The sequence below is a fragment of the Erpetoichthys calabaricus genome, chromosome 4 (genome assembly GCF_900747795.2).
Source record: "Erpetoichthys calabaricus chromosome 4, fErpCal1.3, whole genome shotgun sequence".
NCBI lineage: Eukaryota > Metazoa > Chordata > Cladistia > Polypteriformes > Polypteridae > Erpetoichthys > Erpetoichthys calabaricus.
The window spans coordinates 117,212,896-117,236,666 of record NC_041397.2 but is presented as its reverse complement, the minus strand read 5'-3'; the positions used below and the strand labels follow the sequence as shown (position 1 = coordinate 117,236,666).

The window sequence follows — 23,771 nt, the reverse complement described above, 5'->3', positions numbered from 1 at the left end:
TGCAGCATATTGTTAAAATGCTTATGTTTACTTCTCTGCATTTCTGACACTGATCATTAAGGCAGGCTGAATGATAATATATTTTTTTGGTCTTTCATTTCCAGAGGGACTAAATGCTGATGACATCAGGCAGGCCTCAGAGCAGTTGAATACTCGCTGGGTCGAGTTCTGTCAGCTGCTAGGAGAAAGACTGGCTTGGCTTGACTACCAGAATAAGATTACTGCCTTTTACAGCCAACTCCAACAGCTTGAGCAGACAGTTGCTACTACAGAGAACTGGTTGAAGAGTCAACAACCACCAGCAACAGAGGCTGAACCCATTAAAATCCAGTTGGAGAAATGCAAGGTAAGAAGCTGGATGCTACTAGATAATCTGACTTATTAAGTTGTGTTATTTTATAAATGTTTATTTTTATTTAAAAATATTGTCACTCTCAGTTCTGTGAAAGAAAAGTGCAATAGTTCAGTAATGTACTCATTGTCTGTTTAAAGAGCTAAATTAGCTTTATTTTAAAATTTTATATATTGTTAAAAAGTTAAGTCATCATCCTGCAGCACTGAGACATAAAGTGATGTCACTATCCAATAACAGAGCAGAAAGAATTTTGCTAATTTCTACCCTATTCATTTAGCTCATTAAGCCACAGTAAGTTGCTTATTTTTCCTCATGGCTGGACTGATCAATGCAAAGCTGAATGTTTGAATCCAACATGGGACTGGTATTAATATAAAATGTTTTTTTGTTGAAATGAAGCATAGTACTTTTACTCTTTTTGTTCATTGTAAAATGAAACTGGGTAAAATCTAGAATATTTACAGTATAATCTCCAGAGTACTATGTGATACAGCATGATGTAGTGGCCAAATCATTGCAATTTAAACTACTAGGTTTTAGGTTCAACTCCCTCTTCCAACTCATTGTCTGATCTTGATCTAGGTGAATGGGATGGTGTTGACTCATCAGTCAGTACTGTAGACAATATCGTTCTGGTTGAAATACAATCCCACTCTACACTCATGTGGTTACAATATGCCAGTCCACATCTCTTTTCACTGTCAGCTTAGGGGCTCCATCCAGCAGTTAGAATTAAAATTCGGGGTAAAAAAATAGTGAAGCAACAATTGAATATCACTCATGGTATCCAGTGAAGATTTTATTTTTTTCACATGCACTATATTGCCAAAAGTATTGAGATGCCTGCCTTTACACACACATGAACTTTAATGACATCCCATTCTTAATACATAGGTTTTAATATGGAGTTGGCCTACCCTTTGCAGCTTCAACTCTTCTGGGAAGGCTTTCTACAAGGTTTAGGAGTGTGTTTATGGGAATTTTTTACCATTCTTCCAGGAGAGCATTTGTGAGGTTAGGCACTGATGTTGGATGAGAAGTCCTGGCTTGCAGTCTCCGCTCTCATTCACCCAAAGGTGTTCTATTGGGTTAAGGTCAGGGCTCTGTGCAGGCCAGTCAAGTTTCTCCATGCCAAACTCATTCATCCACTTCTTTATAAACCTTGATTTGTGCACTGGTGCGCAGTCATGTTGGAACAGGAAGGGGCCATCCCCAAATTGTTTCAACAAAGTTGGGAGCATGAAATTGTCCAAAATGGCTTTGTATGCTGAAGCATTAAGAGTTCCTTTCACTGGAACTAAGGGGCCTAGTTCAACCCCTGAAAAACATCTTCACACCAAAATTCCCCCAACAAACTTTGCACTTGGCACAAAGCAGTCAGGTACTGTCCTCCTGGCAACCCCCAAACCCAGACTCATCCATTGCCAGACAGAGAAGTGTGATTCGTCATTTCAGAAGACACATCTCCACCGCTCTAGACTAGTCCAGTGACAGTGTGCTTTACACCTCTGCATCTGACGCTTTGCATTGCACTTGGTGATGTAAGGCTTGGATGCAGCTGCTCGGCCATGGAAACCCATTCCATGAAGCTCTCTACACACTGTTCTTGAGCTTTTGGAAGTCTTTAGCTATTGACTCTGCAGAAAGTTGACAACTTCTGCACACTGTGTGCCTCAGCATGCACTGTCCCTGCTCTGTAATTTTACATGGTCTACCACTTCATGGCTGAGTTGCTATTCTTCCCAATTGCTTCCACTTTATTATAATTCCACTAACATTTGTCCGTGGAATATTTACAGTAGTAAAGAGGAAATTTCATGAATGGACTTATTGCACAGATGGCATCCTATCATGGTACCACACTGAAAATGACCCATTCTTTCACAGTAGCTTGTAGAAGCAGTCTGCATGCCTAGCTGCTTGATGTTATACACCTGTGGCAATGGAAGTGATTGGAACACTTGAATTCAATGATTTGGAGGTGTATACCAATACTTTTGGCAATACAAAAGTGTATTTAGACTGACTCATTAATTGCAACAGAAATCTATTTAAATACAGTAAGCCCAGAATACTAGTACCCAGTCCTTCGGTCCATCATTCCTCAATTTATACTATGGATGTCTACACAGATAAATGAAGCACATTTATACCAGGAACAATCATTAAATCCGGATCCAATCCACATTGTAAGTCAGCTTGGAGTTTTGTATGTGCTGCACTTTGAGGTTGATTGTTTTATACTACCATGTGACTGGGTATTCATTAGTGAAGATCCATGACCTCTGTGTGCTCTTCTACAGTGTAATATTGTTGCTGATGTCTGGACCTACAGAATAGGGACAGAAGGTGATTACAATGACCAGTTTCGATTTTAAGTACTGTAAGCTGCACAATTTAAGAATGCTGGAAAATTTTGGATCAAAGCTCCAAATATTGAATCTTTGGTTTGAGAAGGTGTGATGTCCAATCATAGCAATGTCTCTGGTTTTAATAACCATCCAGTGTTTCTTCCTCATATAAAGTATGAAACTCCTCTTGGTATAGCATGTGGGATGTATACTGACTCAAAGGAAGAGACAGTATTTTTGTTAGGAGAATCAGAAAAATAAGACATGGACAAAATACACTCAAAGTTCATAGCCAGAGGTAAGAAAGCACTGTTACAAAAGCCAAAATAAAATGCAAAAATCTCACTCAAAAAGTGCAAGCAAAAATGTACCAGAAAAAAAAAATAAAACAGTGTTGTCCATAATGAATATGGCAACACAAATAGTATAAAAGTAAGTTCGAACACCTTACATACATTTTTGTCACATTGTGTTTAAGTGGAAATCTGAAATCTCTGTATTCAGAAACTCCTAAAGAGGTTTAAAATTGAATATTCAAACTTAAATAAGAGCTAATGAAAGTTAAAAACTAAATCTTACCTTAACAGGATGCAGTTATTTTTAAAAGAAATCAGAAAACTTTCACTTTGTGTGAAGTCAATTTCTATAGTATCTGTGAGGGCTATGCATTTTTATGTCACACTTTATGTTTTGGGTACCAGAGGAGGGGACTCATCTGCGAGCTACAGCCTCAAATGTGGCCTTGTTGATGCGTTCACTGCACTTTCATCTCTTCTATCTACTGACGCAGTTGTCATTTTAGATCCTTCTACCTATTAGATCAAATGTAAGGACTTTGCAAAAATATATGTAACACGTAAGGCCTTTCTCATCCATGTACCACTTTTTTAAACTTCCTTTGTCTGGTTTAGGGCTGTGTTTCACATTCTATCCTGGGTTTATCACATATTGGACAAACACCAGAGTTAAATTTTCAGTGACAGACTTTACCCCTTCTAGTTTCCCCTTTTATCTTTTTCCATAACAAAGGTTGCTCCTATAATAGTGTGAATACAGATTAGTGACATTTCTCAGATTATCCTCCGACTTGTCATTGTTGTGTTTTTCAAACTAAAAATGAGTTTATTAAAGAAATTACTAATCCATATTCTTGCTATTTAGAATAAAACAGAGTTCTACACTGCAGTACAACTTGCCTTATCCTCTGTTTCCCCAATTAAATTAATGAAAATGTCAGAGTCCTGTTAATAAGAAAAAAAAAAAAAAAGTTGGCTAGTTTTAACGGTTCAGGTACATGTGTACAGTATATCCTGTGCTGAACTGCCCTTTTCAAATATAATAAATGGGAGTTTTTAATCTTAGCAGTGTAACTGTTGCAAAAAATTACACAAACATAACAATATACTTTTGTTTGCTTAAAATCAGAAAGAGTAACTGAAATTTGAATGGAATCTTTTAAAATAATAAATAATTTTAAATATGTTAGATATTTCATACTAAAATACACCACATTAAGTTTAATAGTAAATATGAGCCACATCTTCACTATGCAAAAATAAAAACAGTAAAAAGTTTTCTGTTCCTAAAAAAATGAATTACCATTTATTGTAAAAAATAAATTAATCAGTAGAGGTACTTTTTGTATTTTTATTTAAGACATGTCATGCAATAAAGCCATTAGTAAGAATGTTTAGCATTTTAAACACAAAACTCAGGTAAAGAGCATTGTTCCTGTTATATTTACAAAAGGACAGTTCATTATGCTACTCTAGCACTAACAAAAAGTGAGAAACACTTATTTTGTACAATTTTAAAATATTGCATGCAAAAAAATGGTAAGATGTGAGGAAATTCTTTCCGATAAGCAATGCGTGGATGTTCGTTAGTAACCTACACACGTTAAAAGTATTTTTGACAGTTAGCTGTAGATGCATAAAATAAAAGTTTTTCTGCCCTAACAGATCTAAAAACAAGGGGTTTCTATAAATCAATGAATGTACAAAAGTTCAACTGAATATAAAAAAAAACCTGAGTTCAAAGCACAAATTTGGATATCATTTGGGTATAGAAATTCAATACAATGCATGAAAAATGAAAACTGCTCACTGGTTTGTCTTTAAATTTTACAGATGCACATTTTCTGTAAGACTAAATAAGGAAAAATGTTAAATAAGGAAAAAAAATGTTAAATAAGGAAAAATGTTAAAGTGGAAGTACATTTTTATTCTCGAGAAAAATGTTATTTTGTAATTTCCTTCATAAAAGTATATATTACATTTTATGATTTTGATGAGTCCACCATAACTCCACTTTTTATCCTAACATAATGTTGTTTTATGTTACTTTAAATCTGAACTCATAGTGGACTATTCATGGTCCACATCCATACGGGATGCAGCTTGCATTTAAAATGCACATAGGCTTCTGGGGCATGTATCACATAGATGATGTAAATAGTGAAGCAAATACATGCTTAAAATACAGTGAATATTTGTAATGTGGGGTACTGGTACACCACCCCCTTCCAAATACTTTAAAAACTACCTAAATTAATTAGGTAATGAAAATAATCGTGAGCTAATTGTGTTTATTTGCACAATGTGCCTGGTGTCAGCACATGTCAACCATCCACTAAAGAATGGTTCCAACTTGTTTCATTTCTGTGTGAACACCTAAATCTCCTGAGTGAAGGACACCGGATAAATGAGAGATTATGTAAGTCCTTGATCTTTTGACAAGCAGGTGACCCGAGGCAGCCCTTAATTGGTTGCTTTCAGATTTTTCCGTGGACGCAGCTCTGTGTGCTCCAGACACTCCCACATTTATTGACAGCGAATTAGTATTTTTTTTTTTGTATTTTTTAATCTAATGTGATTGGATAATCGTCGATGCACTATTTCATGTTCATGTCAATGGTTCAGAGTTCACACCCACCATTAATATAACTACAGATGAGCAAGCTCGATTTTATGGCGATGGCAACTTCAAGTGGAACTTCAGAAATCAAAGAAAATTTGGTTATTTCTTTAATGAAACACCTCTTCATAAATTGTTCACTTGAAGAAAAAAAAGATGAAGGAGCTTGGACCGGACCGACCTGACTTAAGAATTCAGCAGTGGGTTAGTGATCGAGGAAGAGCTTACACACAGACTGTTTCCTACTCTTGTTATGACAAACGGAGTTGGCTAACTAGATGTGATGTAAGTAATGCCTTTTTTTAGTTTCCCTGTTTGTTGTTTCAAAGTGTCGGTACTGAAGCATTGTGGACAACGATGAGGGTACGAAACCTAAAACATCTTTCTGAAAAATGCAAGCAGCATGAAAGTAGCTGCAGTCATCTAGACCAGTGTTTTTAACCAGTGTACTGCAGCACAGTGGTGAGCTCTGAGAGCTACCCAGGTGTGTCATGGAAATTTTACAGTGTAGCTTACTTGGGTCTGAACCTGAAAAGGACAACCTTTTCAGTGTGGTTGAACCCCCCTGTCTGAAGGATGACATGTCTATCTGGAGAAGATGGCATAAAAGATGCTCCGTGATCACTATGTTGCAGACACAGCACTTCGAACACTTCAGACGCGTCTCCAGGTTGCTAGAGTCAATCTGCCCTGGGTGTGCGGTCTCCAGCGAGCTTCACAGTGCTGGTGAATAGTGGGCATATACTGTAAATTACCTCTGAACAGAGAGGGGTGAGCAAAGGGATGAAGCAGCTTGGAGATGACACCAAAGAGCTCACTAAGTGCCGTTTCTGCAAACACTGATCTTGGAACAGCTTTTTTAATGGCTTCTCCGGTAGTCCTCCTTTGGGCGGTTGAGTACGTCTATGAGATATATGTGTTTGTGGTTAGTAAGGTAGTGGTGTGCCTTGGGATGATTTTTTTTTACAAAAAGTTTGCCAGTACAGGAAAAAGGTTGGGAAACACTGATCTAGACAATAATATGAGGCTAATTATTTTTTGGTAGGCTTAGTGAAATTACTCAATTTAATCAGAAAGTAATTTCAGGTCTGACGGAAAGGAGGGCAAAGTTTATGTTCAATGAAATATAGGTATCCTGATCTTAAAGGCAGAATAAGATTAATGTTGGACTTGTGCTGTGGGTGTAGTACAAAACAGGTTTGGGGTGGAGGGGATGAGTTATGTTTTAAGATGTGGGGGTCTATAGATCTTACAATGTGAGGTAAGCCTGGCTGACTTGCATAGGACTGGGCAGAATGGCAGCAACTGTAGAATAAACTTAGACTGGGAATGCCTCTATGGGTTTGGTAAATGATAAACTGGGATGCAAGACTTCAAGAAAAAAATCAGAGGACTAGTGATTGTATAATGTGAATTTATGGAATACAGTGAGAATGAGCAAGAACTGGGTACTATATTAGCAGAGGTAGAATAAGATTTGGATTGGACTTATGCTATGGATTTGTTAAAGGATAGATGGAAGTGCACATTATTAGGCAAGTTGGCAGAAGATTGGGGCAATTTAGAGACAGGTGTAGTATAAAAATTGGGTGGTAGGTGCACCTGTTCCTTTCTATATCTATAGGGCAAGTTATGGGAAGAATAAGGGGACTGCAGATATCATGGACTGAAGTTTTAGAGCACAGCAGAAATGGGAAAGCAGCCATCAAATAGGGCAGCATGGTGGAAAGGGTATAATTTTAGCTTGGATCTGCCCTATGAGCCAAAATGTGCATTGACACTATGATGAGGACAATGAGAGAATGTTCAAGGAAATATAGGTGTCCTTATCTGGAATGACAAGGTAGATAGCTATAGATATGAAAAGGACTATATAATAAATAGATATGAAAGGCACTATATGATAGATAGATAGATAGATAGATAGATAGATAGATAGATAGATAGATAGATAGATAGATAGATAGATAGATAGATAGATAGATAGATAGATAGATAGATAGATAGATAGATTTGAAAAGCACTATATAATAGGTAAGTACTGCTTTGGTTTGTCCCCCCCAAAAACTGCCACCCCACCCACATTTTTTTCACCAGCTACTACTGTTAAATTATATAATATATGTATGAGGTTGTGCTTGAAATGAAGCTTTGGAAAAGTAACAAAATGTAATGACATTGCACTGTGGTAATGCCACACACAAACTTAGCACCAGGCACGTCCTCATTGACAAATATGCAGGGCAAAACAATTAACCATGGGCATCTTAATAAAAGGTGGTTTATGACTGTAGGAAAATAGCTGTCTTCAATCAAAATCTGACAAAAAATATCAAGAAAACATTTAGGCACCATCTTGTGCAAGCCCTGATTATCAGTTACTGTGGATAAAAAGGTTCTGACCTTGACGTAAATGTGCAAGAATGCAAATTGAACAAAACTGTGATTAGCAAGCTTTAAGCACAATGATCAAGCAGCTGTTAGTACAAAGGAAGCCTTTTTCAAAATGTGACTTCAGTTTGGTTGTTAAATTTGCAATTGGAATGTAGCATTTTTAATTAGGACAGACTCCAAAATATAGACAAACGATCCTATATTTGATGTAACATTATTAATATTATTTGTAGATTTTATGATTATCAGGAGTATCTGTAAAACTGAATATTATTGGAAATATTTCTTCTTTTATAAAAATTATAATCAATTTACTTTTCAAATCTGTTTGTAAAATATTTAACTTTTTCTTGCTGTTATACAAATTATTGTTTAGGCAAAAACAAACAGTTTGGAAAGTCAGTTTAAAAAGATTAAAGAGACAGCATCTGTCTCCAATAAAAAAATAATTTCTTTGATAATTTCTTTGTTAAAAAAGTACATAGATGCAATCACGCCCAGTTGTTCTAAACTGTTGTTATTCTCTGCATGCTGTTAAGCTGAGAAGCAAATCAATTTCAATTCTTTTTTGTAGCAGTTTCATTGTCATTATGTATGAAATTTTGCACTGTTTAGAAGAAATAGTGAACCAGTATGTAGACATCAATCTAGTCATCTCTTTTACTAATTCCTCAACACAGAAGGGGTTGATGGAGTTAAGCAGCTTGGTAGAAGAAAACAATACACACACTTACAAATGGGTACAACAAAATGCATATAACAGACAATCTCAATAAAGATTCTTAGATCCTTATGCCTGCACAACACTTACTTTGTAACTGCTCCTCTCACTCTCTTAAAATGCCTAATTATCAATAGCCTTCTAAAAGGTGTTTGAAAAACAATGTAACTTGACCAAACATACTGTTTATGGTAGTTAAATGTCGTGAAGTTGTTTCTTTTTCATTAACATATTAGACATTCATTTTTTTGAAACACACCTTCTTGTTTGTTTTTAGGATGAAGTAGCACGATTATCCAACCTTCAGCCACAGGTTGAAAAGTTGAAGGATCAAGAGAAGCATTTAAAAGAAAAAGAAGAAGTACCAATGTTTCTTGAGGCTGATATCACAGCACTTATTACCCGTTATAAGCAGGTTCTAGCTGACCTTCAGGCGAGAGAAAACCTTCTCAACAAAAGTAAGTATTTCCATATGGCAGAAGCTGAGTTCTGATGTATTACCTTTAGTCCAAAAGACCAAGCACGGCTCAGTTTGTACCTGATGTTACTGTTTGGATTTACTATGTTGGCATTTAAGGCAGTGGTTACTTTCTGTCTTGGTTGCAGGACTTGAATCTGTGTCAGTGTAATATTTGTACATTCTACATGAGATTTTCTCTAATAATTTTTTTTTTTCTTATATTCCAAATATGTCTGTATTAGGCAAATTAGTGACTCTAAATTGGCCCAGTGTGAGTGGACTTTGTGATGAAGTGTTGTCCAGTCCAGCATTGGTTACTGCCTTGCAATCAATGCTGCAAGAATAGGCTATGGTCCAAAACAGTGATGAATCAGATAGCATATTTTAAAAAATTTTATGTCATGGCACAGTTGACAATAGTGATTCCAGTTTGTTTATTGTTCTTACTTGCCTAAATAATTCAGTTCAATTCATTTTTTTTTATTAAGGTGACTTCAACTTATATGAAAAAATCCATTTCTGCACTTACTAAAATCTACTTTCTCCAACTTAGAAATATTACAAAATTAAGACTAAATTAAAGAATCCAGGGACATTTAATAATGATTCATTAATTTGTGCAATGCATACTATGAATGTTTTTAAAAACTAGTTGAAATCATGTCTAAAGGACATTCAATAAGCTTTATTATGAAAATCAGATACAAGATCTAATTTCTGTCATACATTTAATTTTACTAAGATGGTAAGTGCAAGGGATGACATGATGATGATAGAGTGCTAGAGGATTTGAAAGATGAATGATCAGTCTGTAATCTTATAAAGCCATTACTTCTAATATCATGCAAATTTACATCAGACATTTCAGACTTCTTATTTAAGTTACTTGTAGCTCTGAATAAAAGGATTATTAATATTTTCATCAATTATGTGGTCACATTGGTGTGCCAATGAAGAGTGGGCCTTGAAGAAAACTTTCTTATAAGCTTTAATACTTTAAGGTCATGCAGACTTTAAAAATGCAACCATTTACACTGTAATTTATGACATTCTGATTTAAGATGGTGGGTGTTCTCAATGAACCAGGTTAAAAATGTTATCACTTTAAATACCTTTATTTTGACAGGAGAAATAATATTCAATACCTCTTTCATACATGAGTAGTAGTTTTTTGATAGCTAATTTTTTGAGTTCCCAGGTTCTTGTTTTTTGGTTTTAATGTAAATAAGTCTTAAAAAACTTTTATTTTTAAATATTTCATTTTTTGGCTTTAAACTGTGCCTTTATTATAACAAAAAATTAAAAGGTAAATAAGGAAACATTAAATAGTATCATTAACAGGATATATAATAACATTCTGTCTAATAACACATTTGTGATAATTAAATCTAACTGTAATTGCGAGAGTGTTTAGGCCAATTTTGAGAAACCCCACAGAGTCAGTTAGAGAAAACGTTTACTGAGGATGTCACTTTCTACGTGAATAATAAATCACCAAAATAAGATTAGTTTATAATAATTAACAGCTAATTCAGAAAATAAAGCTTGGTAAACTCAATTAAAAATGAAAATAAGCAGTACAACTATGCTGAATTCAGTTTTAATGTCTATTATTAAGACCTCAATGGATGCAATTTTAAGTAGAACTTTTTGGTGATCTTAGAAGTATGTCATTAAAAAAATCCCTCAATTGCTGTCTCTAATTGAGGATTTATGGAGATAGGTAAAACCATCAGGAGAAGACTTGCTTTGTTTATTTGTAATTAATTTTTGATTTGTGGCAGAATTAAATTTCTAAGTTGGTACTACATAGTGACTCTGGGTCGAAGTCAGGGTGTAAGTAAATATAGAAAAAAAGCCTCGAAATTATGATTTTAGAGGTGGAGCCTGAATGATCCTCTGAACAGTTGTCTAGGCAGGTTTATTGCTATATTTTATGATAAAATATAAGATCCTTAACAGTCACTGAATGTTAAAGACCTTTCTTCTTAAAGTCCATGCCAAAAAAACAGGAAAATGCTGATTTATAAAAGCTGGCATACGCATATTTCAGTGCAATTTACCCTTTATAAATCACAATCATGTGCAGCATTATACCTCCACTCCTGTGAGTTCTGGGGGTAAAGGAAAAGCATAAGACACCAGCATCTCATCCAGTACCCGCTAACATGTATAACATGATTGTTCTTACGATGAATAGTACAGGTCATATGAAAACTAAGGGTGTACAGTATCGTGCACAGCACCATCATATCTGTTAAAGCATCTCTGCCTCAAAAAAATGAGCCTTGGTGTTTGTCTGTCTCACCTAGAGATCACAAATGACTTGTGCATTAAGGGAATGTCACTGCTCATGGTTAACAAAAGCATCATTCTCACTAGGTGCTCATATTAGAATAGTAGTGCATTAAATTGCTACAATTACGATAGAAGGGCACACTGCTACAAATTGGCAAAAACATGTTATGTTTTATGTATGTGCACCTACACCATAAGAACACTGGATGTAGCGCCTCATTGGTTGGGTGAAGATTTCCAGCACAGCGGACATAATGGAGTGAAGCTTGACTGAGATGTTCCTGACCTGTCAGACAGTACTTTGAGAAGTGACAACAGGTAGCCGATATAAACTGACAAATAACCAACAAGTTGTTCAGTGCGAATATGTGACAATGACCCTTTTAAAATGCAACTAAAGCATAGTCTGTATGTCATATTCATCACTTTTAAGGTGTCATTGTGGAAAATACTTAGTAAATAAAAACGTCTTGCGCCATCGTTATATATGAACTTCAAACTTATTTACATCAACAGATGGAGTCCCAGGAGTGAATGCAGAAATCATTCAGAGCACTTCCTTTTATCAGCTAGGTTCATTTACATAACACATCTGAATATATTATAATTTTCACCAATGAGCTTTAGATAAATGGTATTCTCCAGAAACACACCTCTAAATTATTCAATATGTAAATCCCAAATGTGTTAAACATATTGAATGTCCTAAGTATAAGAAATAAGACTTCTCATATGTAAACTGCTATAGAGTATATGATCTCTAATCAAAAATGTGCTGGTACAAATGAAGTCAGTTCGTCCTAGTTTAACAGTCAGACAATTTCAAGCACTTTTTCTTTTCTTATATATATATATGTTTATCACGTCAATGCTCATTATAATAATGGCTTGGTGATATGTATTACTAGCTGTCCCCCATAGCTCCACCCACGTAGTAGTGAAACAGGACAGTGAGGAGGGCCCTGCCCGGCTCCTTACTCCTGATGTCCTGCTTCCGCCTCCCATCAGCTCACAGCCTGTGTCTCGGATTAGTGCAAATATATCGCTCCTGCAAGCGAACTATCATTCTTCGATGAGAGAAGTCCCAAAATCAACTGGAATATTCAAGGAAATTCTTGAAAAAAAACAGATCTAAATCCATTAAGTAGTCCTCTCATTCACTAGCTAAGTGGATGTAAGATATGCCCTGAGGCTGGAGCATGATAGAGGAGGGCCCCAACCCCCTCCACTCGGTCCATTGCACAAATAAATCAGTACCGCAAACAAACTGATACATAGTGTGATGAGAAAGGTCACAAAATCAACTGGAATGATCAAGCAAATTATAGATAAAAACCCGATCTAAATCCATTAAGTAGTTCTCTCATGAAAAGCAGACAGACAGACAGATGTTGGATTTTAAATATAGAGAGATTATGCTTGCAAGTTGTAATTTAGCTGCTGTGGTTGCATTTCTCTACTTGGACAAGACTGTCATTTCACAATTTCTCTGAAAACTTTTTTACACATGGGTCACCCGCAGAAACACAGTGCTTATAGATTTTGGAGTACCTGCCTTTTGGTAATGAAAGAAGCTACCTTATGTTTAGGGAACAAACTGAAAATAAGTAAAAACCTCTTGTTTAGTTTACAAGCTAAATATGATTCACATTATATATTACATGGAAATTAAAAAAACAGTTATTAAAAAAAGTGTGATACTTTTCAAAAAAGATCTAGTGCATTACCTGTGACCTTATTAACATTTGCCTTTAAGCTGTCCTTACCAAAAGTGTGAATAGTCTAAAAGCTTGAAACATTTTTGATTGACTACATACAGACCAGGATCAGAATCAAATGCTACTTGATTATTAAACCTAACATTTCATTCAAAACTGCCATTGGCTCTACAAAAAAACAAAGTGGACTAAATAAACATTTTTACACGGCTATTAGAAAACTGAGTTTAGTGGAGGAATTAAAGAAAACACAATAATATACAAAATGAATTGACCAAAGAAAAATCGTCTCTCCATTGTGACTCACTTGTCGTAACCAATTCAATACTGGCATTACAATTTCAGTAGCTGAGCAGATTTTAAATTAAAGTTTACTACATTTATTGAGTGACTAAAGGATGTTATTTCCACCACTCTAGAAGTACATTGAATCCTACAAGCTGTGCTGTGTTACATTATGGAAGACTTTAGTTTGATGGCTTTTTTTTCGTGTAAAATTGTCTTCCTAAACTATCAGCTACGATCTCCTCAATACCTTGACTTTGATTGACTTCAAGGACATGTTGGATAGTCTGGAGATTTAAGTGCTGGCATTCATGTCAAGATTTTTAACATGTACGAAGGTCTGATGGATGGCAAAGTATCTGATGTAATGTAAGCATTGTATATGTTAACAGGCAGAGAGACTTGCAACTTCACAATAATATAACTGAAAGCACTGAAACAACGAAACTGCATTTACAGACTCTGTGACATGAGATTACACTTTTTAAATGGTATTGAAAAGGGGAAAATAAACAGTACATTGGTGAGCACTTTTTTATGTCCCCAGGTTTTTTTGACCCTCAAACAAGAGAAATGAATGCCTGTAATTATTTTTCTCATCAAGTATGTATGGATGTCACCTTTAATGTAATTGCTGGGATAATATGTGTCTGTTGGACCTTATTACTACTGCTGATATTGCCCCATTAGTTTGATTTCCACTTTCGAAAACCAACAGGTTAAACTGTACATATGGTTTTTCATTTTTGCTGCATTAAACCAGAAATTTGATTATTTTGAATATGCACAGACAAATATGCCAAAATGCAGCATTTTTCCATATCTTGTTTTTTTTTGGGACACCTTCATTTCTGTCAGTTTCACTATGTTTCATGAATCTCTATTTCTTTTTTAATCTAGTATGTGGATTTTGATCCCTGCAGTTATTATGGCAATACCGTATTGCACCCATTATGAACATATAATATTAATTAGAATGAAAATTTGTATGAATGAGAACAACAACCAATATGATTTTTAAAGTGACCCTGAAATACTTTCATTTCTGGCATAAAAGTATTTATAATGATAACACTGGCTAAATGGAAATATGTGATTTGTGAAGGTTGTGTTAAACTGGTTGACAAGCAGACCTATTTTAGGATTGAATTGCCGAGAAATAGTGCTGGTTTTCAGCTATTTTTTTAAAAAGAATTAGAGAAATATGAATTAGAGAAACCTGCAATGGTCTGGCGTGGGAATCAGAAATCTAGAAATAACCAAAACCAATATATATATTAAAATTTGTGGTCCGAAACAGTTTCACAGTCATTGCCAAACAAACCATTAACAAGTCTTTGATTAACTGGTAGTATTTACTATGAGGCTTTTCGTAAAGTTTGAATCAAAGTTTGGAAAAATTTCTGAGAGTGCTGTGGTCTTTCATAACGGCAATGTGATGATGGTACACACCATGCTTGCCTGACAACATGGAAAACACCCACCTGACCAGTAGTGAACATCCTTGCTGCAAACAATATGGCGGTGCTCATGCAAAATACAGCACAACATTTTTTAGATGATAGAAATACACCTAACAAAATGGTGGAAAGATGTCATTGCAAAAAATAAAACAAAATAACATCATGAAACATTTTAACAACCAGCAGTCCCAGACAACCTTGATGATTATGAGATCAGGGCTTGGTGGAAGCCATACTACCCCTTGCAGAACTCTTAGCTTTTCTTTGCTGAAGATATTTGTTTGTGACATTGGCATTGTTTTTGAGATTAATGTTCTGCAGTAGAATAAGTTTGGGATGAATAAGGCACCTACCTGATGGCACTGTAATATATATATATATAATATATATATATATAATATGTAATCGCTGCAGCTCGAAGCGGGGTACCACCATCGAGAGAGACGTGAAGAGAGCAAACCAAATGAACAACTTCTTTAACAGGTTTGACCACCCTAACCCACTCTCACTCTCACCTCGGAGTACTGCACCCTCCACACATCCTTCTGCTGATACCAGCATAGGAGAGACATCCCCACCTATAATTACAACAGCGCAAGTGAGCAGAGAGCTGAGGAGACTTCGTGCCAGCAAAGCAGCCAGTCCAGATGGAGTATCGCCACATATGCTGAAGGTCTGTGCATCGGAGCTGGGGGGTCCTCTACAGCGCATCTTCAACCTGAGCCTGGAACAGGGGAGAGTCCCGAGGCTTTGGAAAACATCTTGCATCACCTCAGTCCCAAAGGTATCACGTTCTAGTGAGCTGAATGACTTTCGGCCTGTTGCTCTGACATCACATGTGATGAAGACCATGGAGAGGCTGCTGCTTCACCACCTTAGGCCACAGGTTCAACACGCCCTTGACCCTCTGCAGTTTGCATATCAGGAGAAGGTGGGAGCGGAGGATGCCATCATCTGTATGCTACACTGATCCCTCTCTCACTTGGACAGAGGCAGTGGTGCTGTAAGAATTATGTTTCTAGACCTCTAGCGCCTTCAACACAATCCAACCTCTGCTCCTTAGGGACAAGCTGACAGAGATGGGATTAGATTCATACCTAGTGACATGGATTGTGGACTATCTTAAAGACAGACCTCAGTATGTGCGTCTTGGGAACTGCACGTCTGACATTGTGGTCAGCAACACAGGAGCGCCACAAGGGACTGTACTTTCTCCGGTCATGTTCAGCCAATATACATCGGACTTCCAATACAACTCGGAGTCCTGCCATGTGCAAAAGTTCGCTGATGACACTGCTATCGTGGGCTGCATCAGGAATGGGCTGGAGGATGAGTATAGGGACCTAATCAATGACTTTGTTAAATGGTGCGACTCAAACCACCTACAACTGAACACCAGCAAAACCAAGGAGCTGGTGGTGGATTTTAGGAGGCCTAGACCCCTCAAAGACCCCGTGATCATCAAAGGTGACTGTGTACAGATGGTGCAGACCTATAAATATCTTGGAGTGCAGCTGGATGATAAATTAGACTGGACTGCCAATACTGATGCGCTGTGCAAGAAAGGACAGAGCCGACTATACTTCCTTAGAAGGCTGGCGTCCTTCAACATCTGCAATAAGATGCTGCAGATGTTCTATCAGACAGTTGTGGCAAGCGCCCTCTTCTACGCAGTGGTGTGCTGGGGAGGCAGCATTAAGAGGAAAGACGCCTCACACCTGGACAAACTGGTGAGGAAGGCAGGCTCTATTGTTGGCATGGAGCTGGACAGTTTAACATCTGTGGCAGAGCGAAGGGCACTCAGCAGGCTCCTATCAATTATGGAGAATCCACTGCATCCACTAAACAGTGTCATCTCCAGACAGAAGAGCAGCTTCAGCGATAGATTGCTGTCACTGTCCTGCTCCACTGACAGACTGAGAAGATCGTTCCTCCCCCAAACTATGCGACTCTTCAATTCCACCTGGGGGGGTAAACGTTAACATTTAACATTATACAAAGTTATTGTCTGTTTTTCACCTGCATTATTATCTTTCTTTAATTTAATATTATTTATTGTATCAGTATGCTGCTGCTGGAGAATATGAATTTCCCATTGGGATTAATAAAGTATCTATCTATCTATCTATCTATCTATCTATCTATCTATCTATCTATCTATCTATCTATCTATCTATCTATCTATCTATCTATCTATCTATCTATCTATCTATCTATCTATCTATCTATCTATCTATCTATCTATCTATCTATCTATCTAATATGACTGAAAATCTGCTTGCACTTCTCAGCACTGAAGATTTAATTAATCTGCCCAGCTCATCAACTCCATTTGCAGAAATACAGCCTATGTCGTAATCTCCAGCTCTTCTTTGGACAAACAGCCCCCTGTTTGATCTACAAATGTAAAGTTTTGACTGCTCAGTCCAGACTTTTTGTTGCCATTGTTCAGCTCTTCTGTCTTCGTGTTTTTGTGTATTAGCTTTACTTCCACTTCAGAGAGGTGGCTTTTTGATAGCAATTCTTCCATGAAAGCCACTTCTGACAAGACTCCACTCAGCACCTGGTGATGTCTATAAATCACAGACTTCAAGGAGGTGGTGCATGCAAAGGGATATGCAACAAAGTACTAAATATGACTGCTTTAATATACCTGCCATTGCTTTGTCCTAAACATTATGGTGCCCTGAAATGAGGGGACCAAGTATTAAAAAGTGTTGTAATTTCTGTTTGGTGTGACCGAACTGTATGCAAATACCCTTAAATTAAAGTCTGCAATAATGTCTGAATTTTTTGATTTGTAATTTTAAACATCATGGAGGGCATATAATATATATATATATATATTATATGGATTTGATTACAGATATAATCTTAGTTGCTAAACATAGTGGTGTTCTAATGCTGATTTCATAAGCAGGGTTAGTTCCTCTGCTACTTTTTAAATACTTCATTGGAAGTGGATAAATGAGCAAACCTTGAGGAGCTAAATAATGAGCATTTCAAATGATTTAATTATACCAAGTATCTCTTGAGCCATGAATAAGTGTAGTAAAGTGGATTGTTCACTGGCAGTAATGAGTAAAGACGAGTTTACCTGTGGGAGCTCAGTGATGTCACTGGCATTCTAAATCTTTTTTTTCTTAGACATATAGGCTTTCATTGTTCATTGATCAAATCAGCCTATTTCTCTAACAAAATGAAATTGTTTTAAACTAAATACAGTTTCCCTTAGCTCAAATTAAAATGATGATGGAGACAGGAGGAGCATTTTTTCCTTTGACATGTGCCATGTTTCCCCAAAGAAAATAGTATAAAAATACTTTTCTCCTTTTGGTTCAAATTGCAAAGTAGGAAGGAGTTATAAAATAAACTTAATTTTCACTTAAATGTATCTCCTCCTTTCAGGGAGTAGCTGTCTCTTTAAGGTTATTTTAAATCCACTTTCCAATTTCATTGCACTGAAAAAAAAAATCAAGAAATAGTATTGACTATAAATGTGATAGAATATGAGTATTTAAGATAGTAATCATCAATGTGTTTTTTAATGGTTGTCTCTGAAAAGAAATTCACTAAGGGTAAATTGTTCCTCTTAGCTGCTTGTCCTCCATAAGACAGCAGTAGGCTGTGAACCCTGGAATTACAGATGTCTTGTTTTGGCTAATGGAGCTGGTCTTTTTTAGAGAGGTTGATCCTGTAGAAGCAGGATTTTTCTCTGTATCGCTCTCTCTCTGTGCCCACTACACTTGGCCCTTTATGCACTTATTTGTTAATCATTAATGCAAAGACATCAACCTCCACCAATACACCAACATTCTGAGACTCAGCTATTCTAAGGAAGTGATGCATATTTAGTCAAATTAGGATTTTGAGATGGGAGTGCAAGTATGATAAAAAAATAGATTGTTGAAAAAAATGAAAAAATATTTATAAAATTTGGGAATATATTTTAAAAATAAACCTTTCAGATCATTGTATCTCACTAAATACATTGAGTACAATGATTTGCTTAGTGGTAGACAGAGTAACAATTAAAGTACAATGTATTTAAAATGTCAAAAGGATATTTTTCAAGTCAAAGTTATTTATTCACAAACACGGTATTTATGCATTTGCCATGCAAAATTGTGTTCTAAAGTTAAGCATTTTCTGTAAATTAAAAAAAACATCTTCCACTCACTGGCACTTTACAATGGACACTATGGGGCATGAAGGAAAAAAAACTTCTTACAATATCTTCCAATTTTCAAGCCAAGAAAGTTGTCAAGTACTGATCCAGATCTTGTGATTACAAACACATTGTAAAAAAGTATTACATATCGTTTTTTGAACATAAAAACACCAGTATTACGATATTCAGCTATTGTAGAATAAGCCAGCTCAGCATGTTGTCTTCCTGTGCAACAACATTTCACGCCCCTGAGATATGGTTTCCTCTCGAAAGACCAAATCACAGTAAACTTTTTGTGCTGCTTGGTTTGGTTCTTGATTTACTTCCGCATTTACTGTATGTGAGAACTCCCACAAACAAATAAAAAATGTAGACTTACCACAAGAAAAATAGTATGAGGAATATACAATAAAACAGTTATTTCCAAATCCCTTTTGTTGTCACAAACATGAGTTGGAATCACAGAAGGCATGTTTTTTTACACCAAAACCTCTGCCACTTTATTAGGCTTTTATTTTCCTGTGGTACCTCATGCTCCATAGCCTCCATTGTAAAGCTTCAATATGAGCAAGATATTTAAAAAAAATTTATAGAAAATGCTTAACTGTAGATCACAACTTCACGAGACAAATGCATAAATACCATGTTGTGAAGAAATAGCTTCAACTTGAAAAGTACACACTTATCCTTTAATGGCTCTAGCTAAAGATATTTGGGTGGTTAGGGCACAGAAGAAAAAATATTTGCTTCTAAAAATATTAAAAATCTTCAATCCATCAATTTCTAGCAACAAATATTTTCCATATGGGGTCAAGAGAAGTCACAGTCTATCCCACCAGTAATGGAAGTAAACAACAACAACAACATTTATTTATATAGCACATTTTCATGCAAACAATGTAGCTCAAAGTGCTTTACATGACGAAGAAAGAGAAAAAAGACAAAATAAATAATTAAAATTAGGGAACACTAATTAACATAGAATAAAAGTAAGGTCCGATGGCCAGGGAGGACAGAAAAAACAAAAAAAAACTCCAGACGGCTGGAGAAAAAATAAAATCTGCAGGGGTTCCAGGCCATGAGACCGCCCAGCCTCCTCTAGGCATTCTAACTAACATAAATGATCTCAATCAGTCCTCATTGTATTCAGGGTTCTCATGGAAGGACTTGATGGTGACGGTCACATGGACTTCTGGCTTTTAATTCATCAATGTAGGAACATCATGGTGCTTTGATTAGGTGGTGATGGCGCAGATCGCCACCACAGAAAACGAACAGAAGAGAAAGTAGGGGTTAGTACGGATTTTGGAACCACCATGAATAATAATGATAATTAATTGAATATACAGAGCATCAGGATTTAACTAAGATGAAGCTATGAGAAAGCCAGGAGCGGTAAATCAGCAGAGCTGGACCCTGTGATGTATCACCATGTCACCCATACGATTCCTTTTATCTATTTTTTAAATCTGCTAATTCCAGTATAGTGATTAAAGGGGTCAGAGCATATCCTAGTAACACCGGGCTGCTCTAGATCAGAATCCACTTAAATTAAGGGAACACTTATTTACATTGCCACTAATGCTGAGTTTTTAAAGTCACCAGTTAGCCAAAAATGTTTGACATGTGGGAAGTACCCAGAGAAAAAGCAGGGAAACACAATAATATACCTGATTTATCACTAGCTGAGTTAGTCGGTGCTCCCAAGAAGTGAGAAAATGGACAAAAAAAGTATCTAAGTAAAAAGAGGCAAAAATGCAGACATTCAGAAGTCTAATTTTTACAAGGCCCTCGGCTGTTTTTGACTCCTTAGCGACACAATAATAGTTATTGCGTAATTCACCACTGAATGCCTCCTTTAAACACAATTATCACTGTCCTTCCTGGAGTGACCTATGGTAACATCAGTTTTAGTTATTAGGATAACCAAGAGTTGCCACATAGGATGAGCAATGCAAGATTATTTATATGAATCATAGTGCTCTAATTTGTTGAAATTGTTTCTTCTTTTTGACCACATAGCACACAATATGGAGCTCTCAACAGATTGCTCTTAAAAGAAGGCATATGCATTTTCCATGCCATCTGATGCTATGTTTATCTAGAATAAGTTTGGGAAGGATGAATGAATGGCTGGTTTTACAAAGGATAAGACAAACAGTATAATTATAACTTCAGTGCTTGTGGCACCTTCATGTAAGAGCATGTATGTTCTGAAGAAATACTCCATTGAATTAGTTTGAACTCTCCTCTCAAAGCTCCACTGGTAGCACCAGCTACCCTTTAACATTAATAGCTACTAAAAAATAAAACAAATATATCAAGTTAGATTGTTACTAGAAGATACTACAGTGGGAAGACTCAATTTAAGTATTTTTCAACATATCTCCTAAACAGTATAATTTATTATCAAATGTGTATAAAGACTGACCATATAGGTAAATGTAAGAATGTGAGTTTCTCATACATATCAAAAGATGAATTTAAGATGTGCTGTTCATAAAAAAAATGATAAATACAGCATAAATTAGTTAGTATTTCAAAGTGTTAGACTATTCTACAATTACCCATACTACATTTATATAAAACTTCACATTTTTAATAGTAATGAGGCTGCAGAAAGCATACTAGAGAGCATGGCACTCATCCATAGAAAGACTTGTTACAGCATTTGTAATAAATGAGATTATAATAATTATTAATGTAAGTGGAATGATTCCTGCCATATTAGCACTGAATTCATTCTGAATGGAATTAATTTGGATTTGTTGTATTTTAAAATTCTAATTGACATTTGCTTCACATAAATAATTAATGTGTCAAAATAATGCTTTTCTACTTTTAATATTTTTTCCATTTATTAAGCTGTGATTCAGATTCATTAAAATGTAATTGCAAAGATATCATTCTGACTACTGCAGCCAGAATTAGAACTTACTCATTTTTGAGTGAGCAACATTCAGTTTCTTTTTTCCCCTCAAACTAAAGTAACAGCTGTAGAATGAAATGAAATGACTGTTTTAATTCAAATTCTACTTTTATTCACTAAATATACTACTACTTCTGCTACTACTATTAATAATATTAAAACAGCTTTAAACTTTTCAATTGGGTGGAGTTGGAAAAGATAAACTGAAAGACTCAAAGGCTTCTTGCAATGTATAAACGCCATCAGCCAGAAAGAAACACAAAACTGTTACATAGAAAAATATAATATATCATGGAAACAGCACTGTCTCTGCTTCATGTCTGACAGAGATCCTTGCACTGGCTTTTTTCTCTCTGCATTTAATTAAATAATTAATTTTATTTGTACAGTAAATGGCATTTTTAATGTTAAACAAAACTGTAACTGTAAATATATGTAAATATTTAAACAGTTTTTCTTCAGGTACAATATGTACACTTTGTTGTTATATTTTAACAGTATTTATAGAGAAACATTCTTATGAAGACGAACTAACGTTAACATTATCTGTAGTCTGTATATTTCTTCGATATTATATTATATTTGATGTTGAGTAGTCTGGATTTTGTCTTTGTCTACAAGGGCATCAGAGGGAGTTTGTTAAAGAAGAAATTACTGACAGAAAGGACTTTAACAAGATGAGATATATTTTTGTAATACACAAGCGTATTTCCTTTTGACATCACATAAAGTATTAATTACCAAAAATGTAGAATGCTTGGTAAACTATTATTTTTGGAGTAATATGTTTTTTTTCAATCTGCCTTTTGTTGTTTTAAATACATACTAAGCTCTTATCCACTAGTCCCATAAGGTTAAACCTATGCTGACAGGAGCAACCTAATTGTCAAGATTCTTTTATTTTTTACTGTATAATACTGAAACAAATGTGTGGATCAACCTAACATTATTGCTGTGTCCAGACAGGCTGAAACGCAAGCTTAAGGCACACGTTTGCTCCAAAATCAATAGAGTGTAATGATGCAGTACATTTCAGCGAACCACTCTTGATTGCTCTAAAAATAATTCAGTAATGGAATCTGCATTGATCAATGTTTCTTTTGACATCACCTTCTTTATTTAGTAAAAGTAAAATAACATCTTTATATTGCAGCAGATTGCTATAATATTCAGCAGAAAGGCATTTCACAGCTCCTAATGCCTACAGGCTAGAACCTGAAACATAAAATAACCAAAACTGCATATTCTGAATATTGACAGTGTGATATGAACCCACTGTGATGGAGTGGCATCCCCTCCAGAGTTTGTTCCTGCCTTCCACCTAGTGTAGCCAGAATAGACTCAAGCCTACTGAACCGAATTAAGTGTCTTTGAATGTGTGCTTCTTTTTTTATGTATGTATGTATGATGTGAGCCTATGAATTTCCTTAATACATCTTTGCACAGTTTAATTGTTAGAACTGTTGTGCTGTTGTTGCGGTATATACTGATGTTGTTTCTTATATACTTACTGTTCTTCACCTCATCCTTTACACTACCGGTATTAAGTTTTAGAACACCTCAATTTTTCTAATTTTTCTTCAAATATAATCAGCTGAAATGCAAAGAATCATCTAAAATGGTGAGAAATTAAGCAGTAAACTGTCACAGGTTTAAATTTAAAGTTTAGGTTAGCAAAAGTTGAAAAAAAATGAAAATTAAATATCTGAA

General features: G+C 35.6%; 1 protein-coding gene across 12 annotated transcripts in view; it reads left to right on the top strand.

Annotated features, from left to right (window-relative positions):
* Positions 1–23,771, top strand: part of dmd (dystrophin) — a 2,688,357-nt gene that overhangs the window by 1,005,268 nt on the left and 1,659,318 nt on the right. For all 12 annotated transcript variants that reach the window (XM_051926236.1, XM_051926244.1, XM_051926242.1 and 9 more), the window contains 2 exons: positions 105–346; positions 9,015–9,195. In XM_051926236.1, the coding sequence (XP_051782196.1) occupies positions 105–346; positions 9,015–9,195 (423 nt within the window). The remainder of the gene's footprint in view (positions 1–104; positions 347–9,014; positions 9,196–23,771) is intronic.